Source organism: Musca domestica, unplaced genomic scaffold (assembly GCF_030504385.1).
Source record: "Musca domestica strain aabys unplaced genomic scaffold, Musca_domestica.polishedcontigs.V.1.1 43, whole genome shotgun sequence".
Taxonomy (NCBI): domain Eukaryota; kingdom Metazoa; phylum Arthropoda; class Insecta; order Diptera; family Muscidae; genus Musca; species Musca domestica.
This window is the reverse complement of record NW_026712332.1, coordinates 3,818,066-3,838,795: the sequence shown is the minus strand read 5'-3', so window position 1 is coordinate 3,838,795 and position 20,730 is coordinate 3,818,066. Positions and strand designations below refer to the sequence as shown.

The 20,730-nt window shown below is 34.2% G+C and overlaps 1 protein-coding gene across 1 annotated transcript; it reads right to left on the bottom strand.

Moving 5' to 3' along the window:
- Nucleotides 1-801: 801 nt before the first annotated feature.
- LOC101896964 (uncharacterized) lies at nucleotides 802-19,192 on the bottom strand. The gene is given in 10 exon segments (XM_011297574.3): nucleotides 802-3,581; nucleotides 10,039-10,271; nucleotides 10,344-10,507; nucleotides 10,572-11,142; nucleotides 12,251-13,400; nucleotides 13,402-13,554; nucleotides 13,634-14,092; nucleotides 14,747-14,951; nucleotides 15,024-16,149; nucleotides 18,824-19,192. Coding segments are annotated over 9 exon segments (3,522 nt in total). The 5' UTR covers nucleotides 15,506-16,149; nucleotides 18,824-19,192; the 3' UTR covers nucleotides 802-3,476.
- Nucleotides 19,193-20,730: the final 1,538 nt, after the last annotated feature.

Genomic DNA, 20,730 nt, shown 5'->3' with positions numbered 1-20,730 from the left:
TGGAGTACTTCGTAAAATGCATTTGGTTTTAATTTAATACAACCTGCGTGTTTTTTTTTAAACAATTATAATATAGCGAAAATGTATTTAGTCTTTCTGCACTACTGTACGTCTTGACTTAAAGTTAAAATGTAAGGAAAACGCTAAGAGGGCGTCTTAGTTACAAATACAAAAAAAAAAAAAAAAATAAAATAACTGACATAAACAATTATATTCTTTTTTTAATATCATTAATTTAAGCGGATTATTGGAAATAAACTATAACAAGAAAAAATACAACATAAATTCATTTTCTAATCTAAAACACTCTATTAATAATATCAAATGTCAGTTGTTTGTATATGCGTTGAAATGGGGATGTGTTGGCAATCAGTTGTAAAACCTCTATGATGCAGGAAACATAGCCCTATAACTAGTTCCACAACATGTTGTAACACCTACTATGCCTACATATGTCTGTGTGTGTATACGTTGTGTATAAAAGTAATAATAATTAAAAAAAACTTTAATTAAAAAAAAGAAAAATAATCTTTTGTAGACTTTTTAAGTTTTGTTTAACAAAACCTTGTAAATAGATTTAAAAAACTTACAACAAAAAATATTTCAATAAAAAGTAAAGCTTATGGAATTACATTTGTTTTTTTTTTTTTAATTTTTTTGTGGGTATTATCTTTTTTTTTTTTTTTGCAATATATTTCGTTACTTTAAAACAAAAAAATATTTGTTTATAAAATAATGAGCATGTAAAACGTATTGTATGTATATACTTTCTAATTAAACTCGACAAAAAAATTGCATCAATTCAATTTTTGTATACAATAAATGTGTTATTATAGCTAGAAAAATGCTCTTAAGGAAAACACAAACAAGACGAAATTAGCGGAAATCGGGACGAGAGCACACAGGCTCATCCGGACTTTCGATCAAAAAATAAAAGAGAAAAAAAAACGAACGAACGAAAAACGATGTTACATTAAGAAAATAAAGTTATAAAAGAACGCTAAATCCTCTAAACAGCCAAACATTACATATGTATGTGTATTCAAATTGCCTTTTGCGGAGAGAGACTAAACACTTTCTTGTGGGACTGTTTTTGCACTGAAAAACGACAACAAAATACATATGTGTGTATACTTAAAAAATATGTTTACAAAAATATCTTATACAGTTTGGTTTTTGTCAATGACGGTTTGAAATTTGAATAAGTCTGATGTGTGAGTGTTTTCGAAGAGAAACTCTACATTTGGTACTACTTAAAATTAAATATGTATTTTATAAAGGATTGCTTTTGGGTAATTCTTGTAATCGTTGTTAATGCTTATATAGTAGTAAAAAGGTATGATTGGTATTGTTTTTCTTTTTTTTTTTTTTCAATTAAAACTACAGCCTCACGCACAATATATGATAATTTCTTTTTCTTTTTTTTTTTTTTTTTGTTTTTTTTTTTCTTATTCCAATCTTTTTTGTTATCTTTCTTCGTTTTTTAACTTTTATGTTTTACATAAGAACAGCTAGAAATCTTGAAAACAATATATAAAAAATACATTTGAAAATCATATATTTTTTCTCTCTAATAAAAAAGAAAACAAAAAAATAAATATAAAAAGTAAAATAAAATTAAATACAAAAAATGACAAGAAAGTATTTGAAACACAAAGTTAAATCAAAATTAAATTAAACATTTTATAATAAAAATTATAGGATTATTTTTCTTTTGTTTCAAGTTTAAAATTTGTTTCGTGTTACAGTGTATTTAATATAACATATATACTAAAACATATTTGTTTTTGTTCTTGTAAATGTAAATAGTTTGTATATGTAATTAATTAATAATTTAAAAGAGTTAACAATGTTATTAAAAAAAATATATTTATAGATATATATATATATATAACACACAAAGGTGATTGAGTAAATTATGTAAAATAATGTCTTGGAAAACCAGCCTTATTAAAAAAAAATAACGTGGGGAAATTAATTTAATTGTATGTAAAAAGGAATATGTTTTTTCTTTTCTTTTTGTTTTGTTTGTAAATAAAAACGTGAAATACAATTTCAATGGAAACAAAAGTATGCCTTATATACTTATGCTCCCATCGACGTTTTGTAAATACATTTTATTGTTTTGTAGTTGATTTAAAATAAAAAGAAAACGTAACAAAAATAATAAAAATAATGTAATTTATGTAACAATATTCATTTAAGTTGTTATGGTTGTAATAGTTCTTTTGTATAAATTGTGATTAGTTTTTTTTTTTGTAAACCATTGCAACTTGTTTTCTATTTCCGTTTTGGTTTTTTTTTTTTTTTTTTTTGCAAAGGTGAAATAAAAATATGTTATTTACTTTTCAAAATTTCATTCATTTTTCTACATTGTAATTATGATTCATGTTTGGTTTTTGGCAATTAAAAAACATAAAATTGAATAGAAAGAGATCAAAATATTATATTTGTATGTATGTGGATTTGAGATTTGTTTCGAAAAGAATCAACTTTTTTTAAATCAGACATGTTTTCCTTCATTAATTCATTGGGAGTTATAAATTCATGTTTTTCATGTTCAAAAGGGCAATTTTCTATGTATACAAAAATAAATCTTTATGTATACTCAGAAAAATTAGCCTTTTCACTCCTCCTCATTAGAAAGTCTCTTAAGTGTTGTAGAAAAAGGAAGGAAACTATTTAAAATATTACATATATATTTAAAAAATCTCTCATATAAGCTAAAATATTTGTTTTGTATATAAAAACGGCCTTTTGTTTTGTTTTAATTTGTTTGTTTGTTTGTTTAACTACATTAAAAATTGTAAAGTGTAAAACGATGTAGAATATAATAATTTATAATAAAATATTAGAAGTAGTAGTAATAGTAGTAGTAAGTGGTACGAAGAGGTGTAAAAAAAATAAATTATATTGATTTTACGATTCTTTTTGGCTTTTGGCGGCGTAAATTCAGAATTTCGTCGTATCTTTGGAGGCGTTGTTTTATCATTAAATATTTTTATGTGGGTGTAATTTTGTTTTAGTTATTCTTTCTTTGTTGGTTTTCATGAAAATGAAAATAATACAAAAATATTATTGCCTTAAATTTCATCATAATCTATAAGTTGTAATTTTTTTTGTTCACCATTATCACTATTTTCAGTATTAATTTTATAAAGCTGATGCTTGCTAATTAAAGGCATATTGAAATTTAGTGCTGCGTTTGTTGATACTGATGCTGCTGTTGTTGGTACTTTCGGATCCGTTGGGACTGTGACCGCTGATGATGTGTTACTAATGCCATGATTGCCATGCATTGTAGGAAAAACGGAACGCAACTGCTGTTGCTGTTGATGATGATGATGTTGTGGTTGCGTCTGCGACTGCGACTGCGGATTTTGATGTTGATGCTGCTGGTGTGGTCTACTTACAGTTGCAGTTTTTCCAAAGTTTAACAAATCAGATCTCGTATTGAGAGTTTTCTTTTTTTGCAATCACTGAACGTACAGGGTGTTAAGCACCAAAACATGATGATTATTTTTAGCGAGTGTCACAACATATCCTTCAGAAGTTATTTTTAGGCCACAGCAACGTGATACCTATGAAAAACAAAACAATAATGAGCTGAAGGTTAGAACACTGAACAAGAAAAATAGTACAAATCACATTATGCCTATCCATCATCCTTTCCTCTTAGTTGACTAGAATGTGTTTAGATCACTATTTCACTAATGAATGAATCATGTTTTAGGAAAAACTAAAACAACCACGGAATAATCCCTGATTATTCCTATATAATTAAACGACGGAATTGTAAAAAGTATTTTTTTCTTCTCCAGAGAATGCAGATGTTTTGAAAAAATGACTAAAAATTATGTAAGGTATAACATCGGAAAGTGGACTTTTAATAGACTTACAACTGCATAAGCTTTGGGGAAGATCTTGGCATTGTGAACCACTTGTCGGTTTGGGTTGGTTCGGTTCAGTGGTTCACACCATTAATATCACAAATTCCTAATTTTGAAGAAACAGCCGTAGATGGACATAAACTTTAGAGACCACAACCACATATATTCTTGGTCGGCACAAAATTCGATGTCCACCCGTCTGTGAAAATCACTCTTACTTCCGGACGAAATGAAGTAGGTTGATAAAATTTCAACATCCACATTTGTTGGCCATTGCATGTTATGACAATGGGTTTGAGGCGATGACGTCCATACGTTTGCTTTATTGGGGACAATATATAAAATTTGTTATATCTGTAATAACTTATAAAAATACGGATCGATCTTTAACTTGGCAAGCTGTTATGGAATCTAACAATAATATCACAAATACAGGGTGAGATGAAAAAACCAATCAACTTCAGACTGCTGTCATTTCTAAGCCACTCGTCCGACAGCTGTTAAAATTATTCCAGTGAGAGTTCATTATATTGTTTACAAGCGTACAAAAGCATTTTGGTGAGAATTTTCCAGAAAAAAAGTTATTCGTATTGGAATTCAAGCGTGATAGTGTGATTTCTTTATTTTGGGCTGGAAAACCACAAGTGGTTATCTTTAGAGCATTTCAGCATTTAAATGTGAATAAATCTTATGTGACACGTAGCATCGCTCGACTTGATCGAAACCCGCGTCTCAGTGGCCGAAAAATGGCTCGTGAGCTGAACATATCGCAATATTCCATTCGGCAAAAAAATGAGCTCGGGGTAAAGCCATTGAAATTCACAAAAGAAGTGCAAGAACTTACACGGCAAATGAAAGAAAATAGACTCAAAAGAGTTAATGAGTTGCTTCGCTTGGCCGAAAGTGGTGAACTGCCGATTTTGGTTTTCTCCGATGAGAAAACTTTCGTTAAATGTGCATAAATCTTATGTGACGCGTACCATCGCTCGTTACCGTGATACTGATACAAAAGTACGAAAGCGACTCGATCGAAACCCGCGTCGCAGTGGCCGAAAAATGGCTCGTGAGCTGAACATATCGCAATATTCCATTCGGCAAATATTAAAAAATGAGCTCGGGGTAAAGCCATTGAAATTCACAAAAGAAGTGCAAGAACTTACACCGCAAATGAAATAAAATAGACTCAAAAGAGCTAAAGAGTTGTTTCGCTTGGCCGAAAGTGGTGAACTGCCGAATTTGGTTTTCTCCGATGAGAAAACTTTCGCTGTCCAGCAGTTTTTAAACAAACAAAATGATCGCCATAATTCGTGCCAAAGGTGACCAATTCGAACAAATCTAAACTTATTCTAAAATTTGATGCTATTTCCGACATGTTTTGCTTTTATTCAATTAAATTAAAAAAAATGTAAAAATGATGGCGTTTGACTTTGTTGCAGTTTTTTTATCTCACCCTGTACATTTTACCAAATATGAATTATACATATTACGATGTGCAAGGTTTTAATTTTTAATTTAGATGCATATATTTTATTTACATTTTCAACATTACATTTTCAGGAGAAAGAGGCACCAGAGGAAACCAATATATGGTACATTTCCAAGCTTCATCATCATGGTTGTGGGATAAGTACTTGTTTTGACTGAGTTATCTCATATGCGTGAAATGATTTTTGAATAAGTTAACGAAAAGAACTTGGCTGAAGTTTATGCTCACTTTGTCTAGATTATCATTATAAGGCATACGAGACTCAAGAACGTACCATATCCAGACCTGAAACTTTTGTTTTTTTTTTTATTTTTAAGTCGACAAATTGAAGCTACGTGTTTTAATTTCGTTTGGGTATATATTTACTTAAGATTTTGCATACATCTCTCTAATGCTACATCACGCCTAATGCCTCTAACACAAGTAAAGACGATTTCGATCTATTATAGCTGGACCTTGGTACATAAAACATCTTCTGCGACCTTAATATAACATCAATGCACCTGCAAATAGTCTGTTCCGGCAGATTTGTTATTGTCATACACCTATATGGCAGATGCGATAAACAAGTGAATATATTAAAATAAAAAGAAATACTGAACAGATTTGTATGTCCAAAATATCAAATATTCATCCGTTTAAAAGAAAATTAATACCGCGAATATTAACAACTATCAATTGTTCTGCAAAATCAGTACATCAGTTTAAATCTAGTTCAAAGGGATAACATTCTCTAAACCATGTGTATTTCAAGTTGAAAATATGTAATACATATTTCGACAATGAAAACCCTGAATTAGTTTTTAGTTTGCGTGGTTGAAAAGCATTAAAAAAAGTTCGGGTCCGGATGGTTTTCCCGGTCAGGCCTTTAAACACTTTTGTATAATTATTCCCCTACATGTATTAATTTTCATTTGAATGGAGTCCCTAAAAATATGATAGCTTAGCATGTTTTCAATTATAGAGGATTTACCCAATTTGAGTGTCATTCCAAAGTTATTCGAGAATTAATTTTTCGTAAAAGATTTTAAGACATAGCTTCAATAGAACTCGGGTTTTATGGAGCTCACCCTTTTGATCCCTGAAAGATATATTTGAAACTTGTCAATCTAAATCGATCAATGTCTTTCAATCTGGTGTTCCCCAAAAAAGTCATTTTGGGCCAGATGTAGAGCGATCTAAATAGTCTTTTGCTTTTTGGCTTTTGATGGAATTCTAATTAAAAATAGTGGGTACCCTGACTGCAAACCTTGGAACACTGAAGGGCACACCCCAGCGTTTGGGATTCGGTTTGCGGTGGACCATTCTGTTCACTGGTTAGTTAGGCGGCGCCAGTGGCTTCGCCTCATCGATTCCTGGGATCATGGGCACTCAGGAATTAAATCCCAGACTCTCCCCGGAAACCGCTGAGGTGCCCGATACTGCTTATTTAATTCGTAACATGTGGACGCGTCCGGTAGCACTCAGCTACACAGGGTGAGATGAAAAAGCTGCAACCAACTTCAGACTGCTGTCATTTGCTGTTGAAATTATTCCTGTGACAGTTCAATATATTGTTTACAAGCGTACATAAGCCTTTTGGTAAAAATTCTCCAGAAAAAAAGTTATTCGTGATGGAATTCAAGCGTGATAGTGTGATTTCTTTATATTTGGGTGGAAATGTGATAGCGTAGCCCGACGTCAAGGAAGTGGACGGAAGAAAACAGCAACATCAGCAGAAATGGTTCGAAAAGTAAAGAAGCAACTTGACATAGCATAACCCGCGTCGCAGTGTCCGAAAAATGGCTTGTGAGCTGAACATATCGCAATATTCCATTCGGTAAATTTTGAAAAATAAGATCGGTATTAAGCCATTGAAATTCCAAGAAGTGCAAGAACTTACACCGCAACAGAAATAAAATAGACTTAAAAGAGCCAAAGTTTTGCTTCACTTGACCGAAAGTGGTGAACTGCCGAATTTGGTTTTCTCCGATGAGAAAACATTAGTTTGTAGACAAACAAAATGAGGTCAATGAGACCAAAGAGGTCAGCTGAAAATGTGCAACTTCCGTTGGCCATCAGAACTCAAGCGCCGGCCATGGTGATGGTGTGAGCCGCCATAATAGATGATGGTCGCTCTCCGCTCGTATTAATCGACCGTGACATTAGAATAAATGCCGAATATTATCGCGAAAATACTCTGGAGGCTGTATTAAAGCCTTGGGCACGCAAACATTTTAGCCGCAGACCTTGGACATTCCAACAGGACTCAGCACCATCGCACTCCACACGCGCCACCCAAGAATGGTTACAAAATGAGGTTCCTCGCTTCATTTCCAGCGCACAATGGCCACCAAAATCTCCGGATACCAATCCGTTGTACAATTGGGTCTAGAGTATTTTGAAAAGCAGGTTGGCACTAAAAAATACAAAATTGTCGATCACCTCAAGCAAGCGCTTCGCCGGGAACGGGCCAAAATACCGCAGTTTCATTGGCCGTTTGAAGGCCATAATATTTCCGACATTTTCTGCTTTCATTCAATAGAATTACAAAAAATTTAAAAATTATATCGTTTGACTTCAAATATCCCACGTCATCGTAAATGTGAATCCAGGTATTCCTGATTTTTATCATTTGTATGTTTCCGATGAAAATTCAATAACAACCGTCTATTCGGGCCCCAGAGAACGAGTCGATCGGTATAATGAAAAGAAGGTCTGTAGCCATTTTTTTAAATATGCCAAAATATGTTAAAAATATGTGATTAAAAAACACACACTGCTTATATCTTCGTAACGGAACAGTTTTCGCGTTCTGATCTTCCATTGTATATCTTAGGTTGTACACTATATTAAGGTAGTACTCTTATATATATTCTACTAGCTGACACAATTTTTATTATAAATAATGACTCCATAGTAATTTCTAAATAGAAATAAATATTCAATGCAAAAATTATAAAACCGTCGGTTTTAGATATTTTGAATAGCCTGACCTTATTTTTCAGCCATAGGCTTTGAGTGTTAAAAGCCTATATGATATAGAACACATATAATAGCCCTATGTCAAAACACAGCTCAATGTTTTTTATTGCAAAGAGCTTAGCAACATTTTTCATTCAAATGAGCTGTAATTTGGAATTTATTTTTTCCAATGTTTAGAACACCGTACTGCGTGGTAATTAGTTTTGTCCACCTCATAATTAAGGCAAAATGATTTCAGAATAGTCAAAGATAATTACTCTTTTACACCCATTACCGTAAGATGGGAATTCATTTTTCTGTCTTATGCGTAGGAGACCCCTGAAGTTCATATTTCATCATAGAATAATTCAACGATGATTAAACAAATGTTCGGTCCCGTGCTACTTTCAAATATTCGCAATTTTTTCATGTTTCTGCCACAATTTCCAACTGAATGAGTTGCGGAGTTTATGTCATATTGTATGCGAAGAGGTTTTCTACCCCCTGAGAAACCAAGTTGTCAAATAAGGGATCAAAAAATAGAAAAAAATTCTTCAAGAGTCCGAAAATAACTTAAATCATATGATGGTTGTACAAAACGTTAAAAAATTTTGTAAGGATGGTTTCTTCTCAAATTGCCAACATTTTCGGAAATTAGTATGAAAAATATGGTTAAAATGTGAAACGTGCAAGAAAACGAGTTCGGGGGTTATGACCCATATCATGACCTGAAAATGCGAGTTAAGGTATCTTGAAAGTTTAGGATGAATTTCTGGAGAGATAGAAATCCTTTTCTTACTAAATGTCCAGTTCAGTCCTAATGAATTTTGCATTTTGAGTTCTCATTGGACGGATTATTGTCATATGAGAGAAGTAGGTCTACGTTTTGAAATGAGCCCCATAACGCTTTGTCGGTCACTTTTGTTTGTTTAAATGTGTTCGCCTCTTCCAGCTGAAGCACGATGTAGGTACTGGAGTTTAAAGCTAGATGCCATTTTTTTATTTATTCACAATTCAAAACAATAAAAAATGTACACTTCAATATAGTATGTCAAATAGAAAAAATTTCAAGCCAAAAAATTGTTTTCAATCACATTTTTAATGGCATATTTTCATTTCATACGAATTTGTTAAAATCCGGCAAGCCGTTCTTGAGTTATAAGCATAGTAACTAACATAACTTTATTTTATATGGTGAAAATAATTCTTTGTTTTGTTCACATTGTATTCAACATGATAAGCCAAATTGAAAAAAAAAAATCGTGTATTATATAAAATTGACAAAAGAAGAAAAACAAAAGGAAAAAAGAAAAAAACTTCAACTTGTTCGCTGATTTTCTACAGCAAATGTTTCAAGGTCGTTACGAAGTTTGTCAATAGAATGTACTACTATTTTGAAATTCGTTTCCATTGAAAAAAATGTTCTCGATTTTTTCCCGATTTTATAATTTTTGCAATTTTAATTTTTTCGTGTTTTTTAGGGATTTTAAAAAAGTAATTATCCTTTAAGTTTGGTGTGACCGCGTTAAATTATTTCGACATCATCTATTCAGTTTCGCCGCCACATAATTCGGTACTACACTTCATTGTAACCCGCCTGCAATTTCAGTTCTCAAGAAATCGAGTCAATTAAATGATGTTAATCAAAATGAAAAAAACCTTTTGTACACGATAAAATATTGTTTGTATTGTTATATAGATATATAATTTTGTAATTACCTTAACATGTGGACACTCGAATTCTGACTGAAGAACACCATCACGTGAATAACAAGCAACATGGAATCGATTTCCATGAGAATCGCCAATCAAAATATCGCCAGCATTAGAAATATCAATTCCGTTCGGAAAACAGGTAACTTTTTCATTGCCTATACGATACTGGAATGTACCATCTTCATGGAAGACCGCAACACAATGGCCCTTGAAGTCACACACGTAAAAGTCATTGTCTGGAACAAAATGTACACGATTAGAATTCCGTCTTGCTGTAGATTCCTAAATGAATGGGCAGATATAATTACCTCTGATTGCGATATCTGAAGGTTCGCGCATATAATCGCTACAATCAAACCAGCGTACCAATTCTCCATCCTCCGAAATTACGAACACCGTGGGGGAAACACTGTCAACGGCGACAATGTGGCCTTTAGAAGTGACGGCCAGACCGGCAACAATATCGATGTATCTAATGGGGAAAAACCAAAACATATTTGCATGTGCATAATTTGTTAACTGTGCAAACGACATACCTTATGGCAATTTTCCTCATGAAATGACCACTTTTCGAGAATATCTGCATCCGAGATCGCTCATTGCCACGGTCGCACACCACAAATTTGCCGTTAGTATGCATAACAGCAACTTTTCGGGGATACCATAACTGCCCCTCCTCTTTACCGGGCACTCCGAAGTAAAACTTCAAATTGCCAGATTTATCAAAGATCTCGATGCGATGATTGTTGGTATCGGCTACAATAATTTCCTCATCAACGCCCAAGCAAAAACCGTGTGGAGAATTAAATTGTCCTTTGGACGTTCCCAATGAGCCAAACTTGCAACGTATCTGCATTGGGGTTGCCTTGTTGCGACCCGTTATTATACTTGTAGCCGTTGGTTGAGGTTGTTGCGGGGCATGGAAGCTAGTTATGCTCATATCATCGACGGAACCACCAGCCCCAGCGCCTGGACACAATGGAGGCAAATTTGGTAAACTTGGCGACGGTGCTGTGGGTAGGCAGTAATCTGGTAATAAACAATCAAATCCAGTTGGTGAGGGTCCACTCGTTAATAGCTGATTGCTTGTCATGTCTGTGTGAAAATCTACTTGTAATATGCCAACAACAATATTCATTTATTCATAACAAAATCGCAATTATTGATTAACACGCGTGCCATCAGCAACAACATTAACAAACAATCAGTTATACGTTTTATATTTATCACAATATAATTGTTGTGTACAATAAGTTTGTATGTAGTATATTGTTAGCCAGTGGCATTTTGGTGGGAAATAAGTATTTATCCGCCACACGATATTAGTGCAAACGTGTAGAAGAAAATATGTTGAAATTGTACGTTTTTATAACGACAGCAAGTATTTGGAACGGTAGTGATGGTGGTGGTGGATCATGGATGTTGGTGGGGTATATTGGTTTTTGTATGGTTAAAAAATAGAAAATAAAAAAGAACGAAAGAAAGAAAGGATTAAAATAAAAATTAAATTAAATAAAATAATACAAAATGTTAAAAAATGGGAAACTAGTTATAAAGGCCTTACCCCCTTGTTTTTTTTATTATAGACATGTGTTCTGTTTCAGAACTGCAAGAATGTAAAAAAATGTTTACTACGAAAAATGATTTTGCCTAAATGATTTCGAAAACTATTGCAAAATTAGTTAATTCTTGCATTTACAGTTCCCACAATTGCGGTTAATTAGATAAAATTTCAATGTTTAGCTGTCGGCAATTACGTCGTTAGCTATTTACGGTATAGCACTATAGGTAAATGGAATCAATTCAAAACCTATTAAATTTTTTCTACCGAGCATTCATACGCAACATAGCTGCCACTTTTGCGATTTGTTTCAACTATGAAAACACCCTCAAAGGAAGAATTGAGGTAAAACAAAAACAACAAAAACTAAATCATATGTGGATTTAGCCCCAGAATTCCTTGTAACTGGAAGGTATATATAAGAGACAAACTAGAATTCTAACATCATCGATGCATATAAAAATAAAGATATGTATTTAATTTAGGAGAGCTAAGGCATGCCCCCCTGAAGAATATCATACTTTAAACATTGATTATAAACTTATTTAATATAAGTCTCGTAAATAAAAAATAATAAAAAAAGAAGATACACGACATAAGGATTACTGACTGGGAATGGCATAGATGATCTAATGTATTTTTGTCAATACTTACCGTTGTTATTTAAGCCCAGTTTCGCAAGAGCTTGCAAATTATTGAAAGCGCGCTGATCGCCAGAGAGAATATCGGCTAGGGTAATTGGTTGATTCTGTGCATTAGCTGCTGGCACTACTGATTGGGCAGTAGGTCCACTTGAAGAGCCAACCAGGGCATCCGTTAGAGAATCCGGCGTATTTTCAGTGAGGCTGGCAAGACGTGATAAATTGTATTCGAGAATACTGTTGTAACCCCCTGGTGGTGGGACTGCGGCGACTCCAGTATTTCCACCCAAAGGACCACCAAGAGCAGCTGAAAGACTATTGTTGAGAGGATTGTTTAGGGCACTTAGTCCATTTGAAGGAACAGTGTTATTTAAGCCGTTGAGTCCTTGAGGGCCGATCAGCGAAGCTCCTGGTCCTGCGCCCAACTGACTGTTGCCAAGAGATCCATTGAAGCCGGGTGAGGAATTAGCTAAATTGTTGTTTAGACTATTTCCATTACCAGGCCCAATGGATCCCATACTATTAAACCCATTAACACTGCTGTGGTGAGAGGAAGTGCTATTCTGGTGTTGCAGTTGATGATGATGATGAGATAATGCGGATTGACCTTGTGGTGGAGAGTCTGGTGTAAGTACATTGGACATCATAAAACCATTGCCCAAGGCATTGGCATAGATATCGCCATCAAATGAACTTTGCATGGAAGTCGGCAAAGAAATGGGGCTGCTAGCTGTAACGGAGCTTGTCAACTGACTCTGTGAGCTGTTGGAGCAATTCATGCTACCGTTTCCACCACTACCAACACGACCATTCATCATGTTCGGTGGCATACCAGGTAAGGTAGGTGGAGGTGTGCTTTCCTTTGGCGATGGGGGTGTCGACTCGGTACGAAATTTGCCAAAAGTTTCTTGAGCTAGTTGTTCAAACTTTTCCGGTTTAGTATCGAATGTCAAGGAATAATTTATATCGCATTTTGGAGTTGTATTAATCATATTGATAAATTGAGTTGCAATTAGTTTTTTCATCGACAGAAATTCTGCTGCATTTGCTTGCTCCAGAACGCGGTTGGTAAATTTACAAGTGTTGTCAATCTTGCCCATAGTATTCTGTATATTCTGCATTAAATCCATTATCTTCAAAACTCGTTCGGAATGCAGTTTTTTTCAGTTCCACCAAAGCTTGGTCGCGACATTTCTCAATGATTTTCTTGTAATTCTCATAAGTTTCTTGGATGAGGTCGCGTGCCGAATCATGTTGAGATTGTAGCTCATTGAGAGCGCTAGATAAATTTGCGTCTGCGTCATCGCAATATTGCACCTGCGTGAAAACGATAACGAAAACACACACATAAATCCGAAGAAACAAAAGCATTGGTTTGAAAGGTTCTAAGACATACCTTTGATTTGGCCTCCTTTATTAGGTTCTCAACATCACCGCGCACCGATTTTTCAGCCAACGCAATAATATCATAGTGATGCTCGCTGCCTTTGTGGTCGGCAATCAAACAGTCATTGCATACCGGTATTTGACAATTAAAGCAATAATACTTGAGATTCTCCGATGTATGTACATTGCAGTACAAGGGTTTGTGTATAATCAATGGTTTGTCGCCGTCCGAAGTCTTTTGCAAGTCCTCCAACTTGACAACTTCGTGGTTTTCAAAACAACGCATATATTTGTGAGCGTTGTCACAACCGCTGCACAAGAAATTGGCACAATCATTGCAACGGGAAATTGCATTCTCCTTGCTCTTACAAGAAGTACAATACAATTGTTCCGACTCAATAGTGGCCAAGTCCAAAATATTGGTAAGTATGTAATCACATGTCAAAGATTGCACGCCATTAGGTCCAACCTATAATGGAATCGAAAAGAAGACATATTTAGTAATAACACTCACAAGTATTTTAGTGTATAAAAGGGCCGTCAAATAAAATTTAACTTTTATTTTATGTCTTCATATTATTTGGCCTAGATCTTTATACGTAAATAATCCGCATGAATTGATTTGTTTGTTTCAGCAAAATTTAATAATGTCTTCTCTAAAAAATAATATTTTTAGTCTTCATTACACTGGGGACAATAGAGAGTTTTCATTATTGTGTATAATATACTTTATATAGCGGTTCGTGATATCGACAAAGTGTGGCCGAAGAACATTTACGCAAGCACATTAAAGGCTTTGTCTTGTTTAGACCAAGAAACAAGTTAATAAAAGTTTGAGGCTTTAAAAATGTTTCGATGCTTTGTAACCTGCTATGATTTTTTCATCGCTAATAAACAGTGTTTATTAAACACCGATTCAGACTAAAAAACAGAAAATGTCTAAAAACTAAGATTTCTTAGAACGAATTTTTAAAAATCATAAATTTAAACAAAGGCATATGCATAAGTTTAATCATCATTACAACAATGTTTTGTAATAGAACATTATTTTTTCATAGCTAACAATGTATTGAGTAAATTAGCAATTTCTAATGCCAAAAATATCACACATAATCTTACTTACCATAGTTATCTGCTTGCATATTGGACATCTAATTTGCGATTTTCCAGAACAGTTATGAAGTGGTACAAGATCGCCCCCAACCGAAGATGTCGAAGATGATGATGAAAGGTTTCCTCCCGACGAGTCTTCATTCAACAACTTGTTCAGGCAAGACTCGCAAAAGACATGAAGGCAAGAGAGAACACGAGGTGATTGCAAACGGGAACTGAAGAAATAACAAAAACAAATACACACGTTTAATTTAAGGCTTTATAAAACTCAACAAAAAATACTGTACCTGCAAATCTTACAATTCTTGTCGACATCGCCGTCACCTAAGGAGCCTGACGAGTCCTCTAACGAGCCCGATTCCAGCTCAGAGCCCACGTTACTTTCGAAGACCTCACTAAACATATTGCCACCGCCCAGCCCGCCTAACGACAAGCTGCCGGCAACTGAGGACGAACGGGACGAAATGCTCTTCAAATCCTTTGCTATTGGGTTACAGCTGTTGGATATTAAAGAGTCGTTCAAATCCAACGAATTGACAAGTTTGTCAACGATAGAATCCACAGTGGAAGCACTAGAAGAGGAGGTGATAAAGCTTGATGCCTCCAACGCTTTAGCAACAGCCGTTATAGAAGACGATTCCAAGACAGAGGTAAAAGTGCAGTTATTAGCGTCGGCGGTGTTGGCAATGATTGGTGCCACAGACGAAGGATTGGGAGTGACGGTGGTGCTTTTTAAGATATGTGGCACAAAATCCTCTATAGTTGCCATATATGAAGCCTCTTTAAAACGTGACACAGAATAATTCAATCAGATAGGTACAAGAGATCGTAGACGTTTTATTTTTGTATGTCTAAACTGAGTTTAGTGCTGGTCTTCGTTAAAGAGATGATGAAGTTTAGCAACAATTAGTCGAACGCCAAAATATTCTGTGTGTTTATATTATGGGGAGAACTTTTACTAGTTTTCGGTAGATGTTTGTACTTCTTTAATTTAACTTCGCCTTTATAGCCTTTGATGAAAAACGTTTCAAGAATTGCCAAAATGTTAATTATTAGTTGTACCAAAGTTGTTAAAAGGCAAATATACTTTTTGGTTGAATAACTTTATAGTTCATTAAACAATTATTTATTGTATTGACTGATAATCAAGTAAGACCCGTTTTCTTCTGTTCGTTATCGTTGCTTTAGGTCTTGCAAAACAATTAAGCCTCTCGCTTAGCGCAGTCCACTTCACTGGAGGATAAACTTATTCCTACTCGCAAATATGTTGACTAAACTGTGCTGTTATTTATGCTTGATGATTACTTTTGGCTTGCTGAAAGACACGTCTTCTGATCTTGTCGAAAGATTTTGTTCTCCACACTCTTTTGAAAAGCATATATCACTTTTTATTCCGTCCCCTTTTTACAGACTCTGCAAGAAAAATATAAAGGATTAATATTACAAAATTATTAGAATTGTACAACCATAGAGGCTATGTCAATGACAGCAAAATGAGAAAATGACAGTTCACTGAGTTATCTCAACCACAGCAATTTACAGCTCTATATGTTTTATTATTCTTGATTTATCACATGATTGCTCGGTTTAGAACCGGTTAGTCGAGCTGGACCGAACATGTGATGTTCTACACCACTATAATTTGCGATAACGTTTCTGTAGATCGGGAACCCTTTCTGAATTTGTGCATGTCTATGTTAGTTTGTTTCATTCTTGAAATTAATTCACATAGCCATGCAAGCGTAGGTCAGAAGTTACCTTTCATGTAGGTGGGAAGTGACTTTCATTAATTTTTTAATTTTCTTTTATCTGCTTACTATTATTCGATTACCATCCAAATTGGTAGTACTTGCCCTGTCCTAAACTCAAACCGATTGGTTTAGGAAAGATTAGTGCTGGGAACATTCGATATTTTATTTTTATGATATTTCATATGTATGCGAACTAGGTTTCATATTATAAAGTACAGGTAAACTGAAGTAATTCTTTGGCGAATATATGGAATGTTATAGCTAAGCCAAAGGTTGAAACTCGAGATTATAAGGGATAGGAAAAAATGAAATTCGCTATTATTATACTTTATTAACGGTATGGCATTTTTTATAGTTTATTCCCTAGAAAAAAATCAAAATGGATTTTTAGCCTTCAAATTCCACAAATTCACTAACCTTTCCTTTAGCTTTGCTTGCAAATTGTTGAAACCTAGCTTTAAACCCTGATTTAGCATCGTATTGCGACACAGAATGTTCTGCCTAATATTTTTTAATACCAAAACTTTTTTATTACGATAGGCTTCGGATGTCCCATATTTCGCAAAGCATACTTTGTTTAATATTTCTGGAAGTTCTATGTAAAACATCGTATAAATGTAAAATTCGGAAAAAGAACCGAAGTTCTAAAAACACCCTAGTCCTAGACCCCAGTCCATTCTATAACAATAAGTGAACTCTGAATAATAAGTAGCCAGAATACCACATTATACTGCCATTTCTCCATATGGCCACATGGCTACATTGTCCAACATTACCCATTCGAACAACGGAAAGGAATTGAATACATGATAAATTGGTAAACGAAATTTCTTTTTCAAGCAATAAGATATGTTTCGATATATAAAGCGAAATATGGTGTTAATATGGTTCATTTAACGCCTTTATGCGTTTTTAAAATCAGTATCTAGGTGCAACATGATGCCATTTGAAAATCAGCCTCTAGGTGAACATTAGCTGTATAGCTGTTGCTGTATAGAAATTTATCATTTAGCAGGATATAATGTGTAATATATGGTAACGAATTTCAACAATGAAAAGAGACATTTGACGTCCAACGAACATTTTAAATATTCAATCGTAATGCCTAAAAGGCTGCACTCTAATTTCCCCATAAATTATATAATCATCAAAGAGTAATTACCACATTGCCTTTCTTTGATCCATAGGTTAATTTCCTCCATTCCAATCCGTATCTTCGAGCAAACCTATTTTGAAATGGAAATAATCATAATTCCCAGAGAATGAAGGCTCATAGAAGCGCATAGTTGAACGCCGTAAGATTTTGTGCACATGCTTGAGTTTATGTTTACAAAAACTTCTCGTAGGTTGTCTTATGTCTGCGACTGCCTATGTTTTTCGGAACGTAAAAGCCGCATATCCAGTGGAATATATAGAATACTCAAGCCAACCAATTACCGATACACTACTCAGAAGTCCGCTCTGTCGATAATTCGCTTTATATAGTGGGTAGGGCAAATCCTTAAATATCTTTAATAAATAGTTCATTTTTTTTTTAATTTGTCAGCTAGGGAAACAGATTCTACCTTGTCATGGCCAATGCAATTGACAACTTTTTGTTTGAAATCGTAAAAACATCATGTAGAATATACCATGCAGATGCACACGACAATGTCTGTAATCTACCAACGAAGAACAAAAATAAGAACACACACCAGATTTGCTACTGCTATACAAACGGGGAAACGGGCTTAAATCCTCTTACGACCCCATTACCTCTTTGTGCCCTACTCCCGTAACAATTATCATTTTTGTTTGACACGAGTGATGCATGGACAGAGAGCCACCAGACAGACAGAACATTCGTAGTATATTATTATAATCTCTCGAGTGAAATGCAAACGAATGAAACGGCTGAGAACGAAAAGGGGCGCACACAAACGTACGCACACACTTTGCTGGGGCCCGTTGTGTCCTTGAACACAATTTTCCACCTTCTCCCATGCAACGACGCTTCTTCATGCCCTTCGATGCATACTTTTTCGTGTAAATGATTACCTTTTTGCTCAAAGATTTATTGAACAAATAAAAATGCAAACTTCACAAAATTTTACTTTACGACAATTATTTTTACATTGCCCCTAGTGGAAGGCAAAGATCGTACTTTTCAACAAACTCACACACACATTTTGGTCTCACAACTACATTGCGAACTAAGCTCGTGGTGGTCGAGAATTTTTCTTTACACAACTTTTGCAATCAAGAATTTTATTAATTTCGGCAAAAACGGACATCTGCTTCACGAGCTAATTGCAAATTGGCTATTCTTTCAATATTTAATAAAATTATACACTCACCTTTGCCATTATAAGATTTTTTTCCACCAGAGTTAATCGCAGACAAAAATCAATTCAGTCCGTAGTGTGTGAAAAAATTTTTTCTTTGCTGCTAGTATTTTTTCTACACTATGTTCAGAGTTGCCTCCACTTTCCAGGCAGTGTTGCTGTGTTGTGGAAATAAATTTGCACGCTTGTATAAGTGTTTAACTACATGTGGTAATCGACGCGGGACGATTGGATGTGCCGAAAAGACCACTGCCAGCCGATTGTATTATTGTTTTAATAAAAAACAAATATATTTATTTTAAACTTTTGCCCAAAGTACGACAAGGTACAACACTGGAGTTGATAGAATTGCAACAAATTGTAGTTGGCGTTGGAAAATTGCGCCGGTCCAAATGTCTTCCAGTCCAGGGATATGTAGATCGACTTGTACGTTAGGATAAAAGCGGAACATCGCTAGTCGTATGAGAAGGTGTACACCGCAGGGTTTAACGAAATCATGGTAGGTCACAGGTACCAATCAATTATCATTGTTACCTAAAATTCGATGTACTCGGTCGAAACACATGAATTTATATGAATGTTACCGAAATTCCTACAAAAGTTGAACAATTTCAACACCACAGAACTGTGTGTTTGAGGTTTATGAGTGGAAAATAGAACAATTGAAAAATATAAATTTTAACAACATTATTATTAGGAAAATTTGAAGATAAAGATCTGGCATATTTGGGTAATACGGTACAATAAAAATGTAAAATGTGGTTGCTCCACCAGCTGTTTAATTATTTTTTCTAACTGTGCCACTTCTTATTCTTTAATGTTCTGTTATTTATTTATTTTGCAAACAAATTTGAAATAATTTCAAATTATTGTATTTTTTATTCAAAACAATACAAACACATTCACAAAATGTGTATATATTTTGACAGAATAAGGGCACCAATAAAAAAAATGTGTTTATGCCAAGATTTTAAATTCTGTTGTTTTTCGGATGAAAAAAAATATATATTAAAAACTCTGGCGGGGCATAAAATAATTATATCTTGAATATTGAAAATTTCCTGATATGTTATAGCATCACCTGAAAGTAGCATCACCATGGTACAATAAGTAGGTAGAATACATGGTACAATAAGGAGGTAGAACAGCTTCGTAAAACTACAAAAATACAGCTCTGAGGCTATGCCCGCTTCCTGTCAGATATATTCTAAATTATATCCAAAAAGTTGTTTTCATTTATTTGATATTTTTTGTTAATTTCTAAAATGAGTCAAATAGCGCGAAAGATGAATGAAATGTCTGAATGTTCTCTCAAAAATATGATCCTAAGTATTCAATCTTTCAATCCCAAGGCAAATCTGGGTAATATTATTAATGCGCGCCCCGCAATTTAAGTTTCTTCCAATCATTGATTTTGAAAATATTCTGTTTTTATTTTTCAAAACAAAAAATAAAAATACATACACAAAATTGGCAGAAGTCGGGCACACTTAGAAAAAAATTGTAATCAGCTGGGAGCTCTACCTTACCTTTTTATTGTACCATGGTGAATTCTAAAATGGCCATATATCTGTTGACTATCAGAAATAGTGAAATAAATTGTCCGTTGAATATATAAGCATAGACTCATGAAACTATGGACGAAAAAATGCTCTGTGTTTATCTTCGAAAAAATTCGGACCAGCAGGAGTCATCTATATGGTTTCAGGGTTTGAGTGAGAATATTGAAGTCACTCAATTCTAAAATGTTAAAAAAATCATAAAGTATAGGATATTTGTCTGTTGAAAATTATTTCATAATAAAAGATAAATGAAAATTAAGTATTAACATCGAAAAATGCGGGAGTAATCAAGAGAAATTCTTGAAAAACGATGAAATGTGTTTTCGAAGTGGAGTAGGTCGACCGCGTTAATCAGCG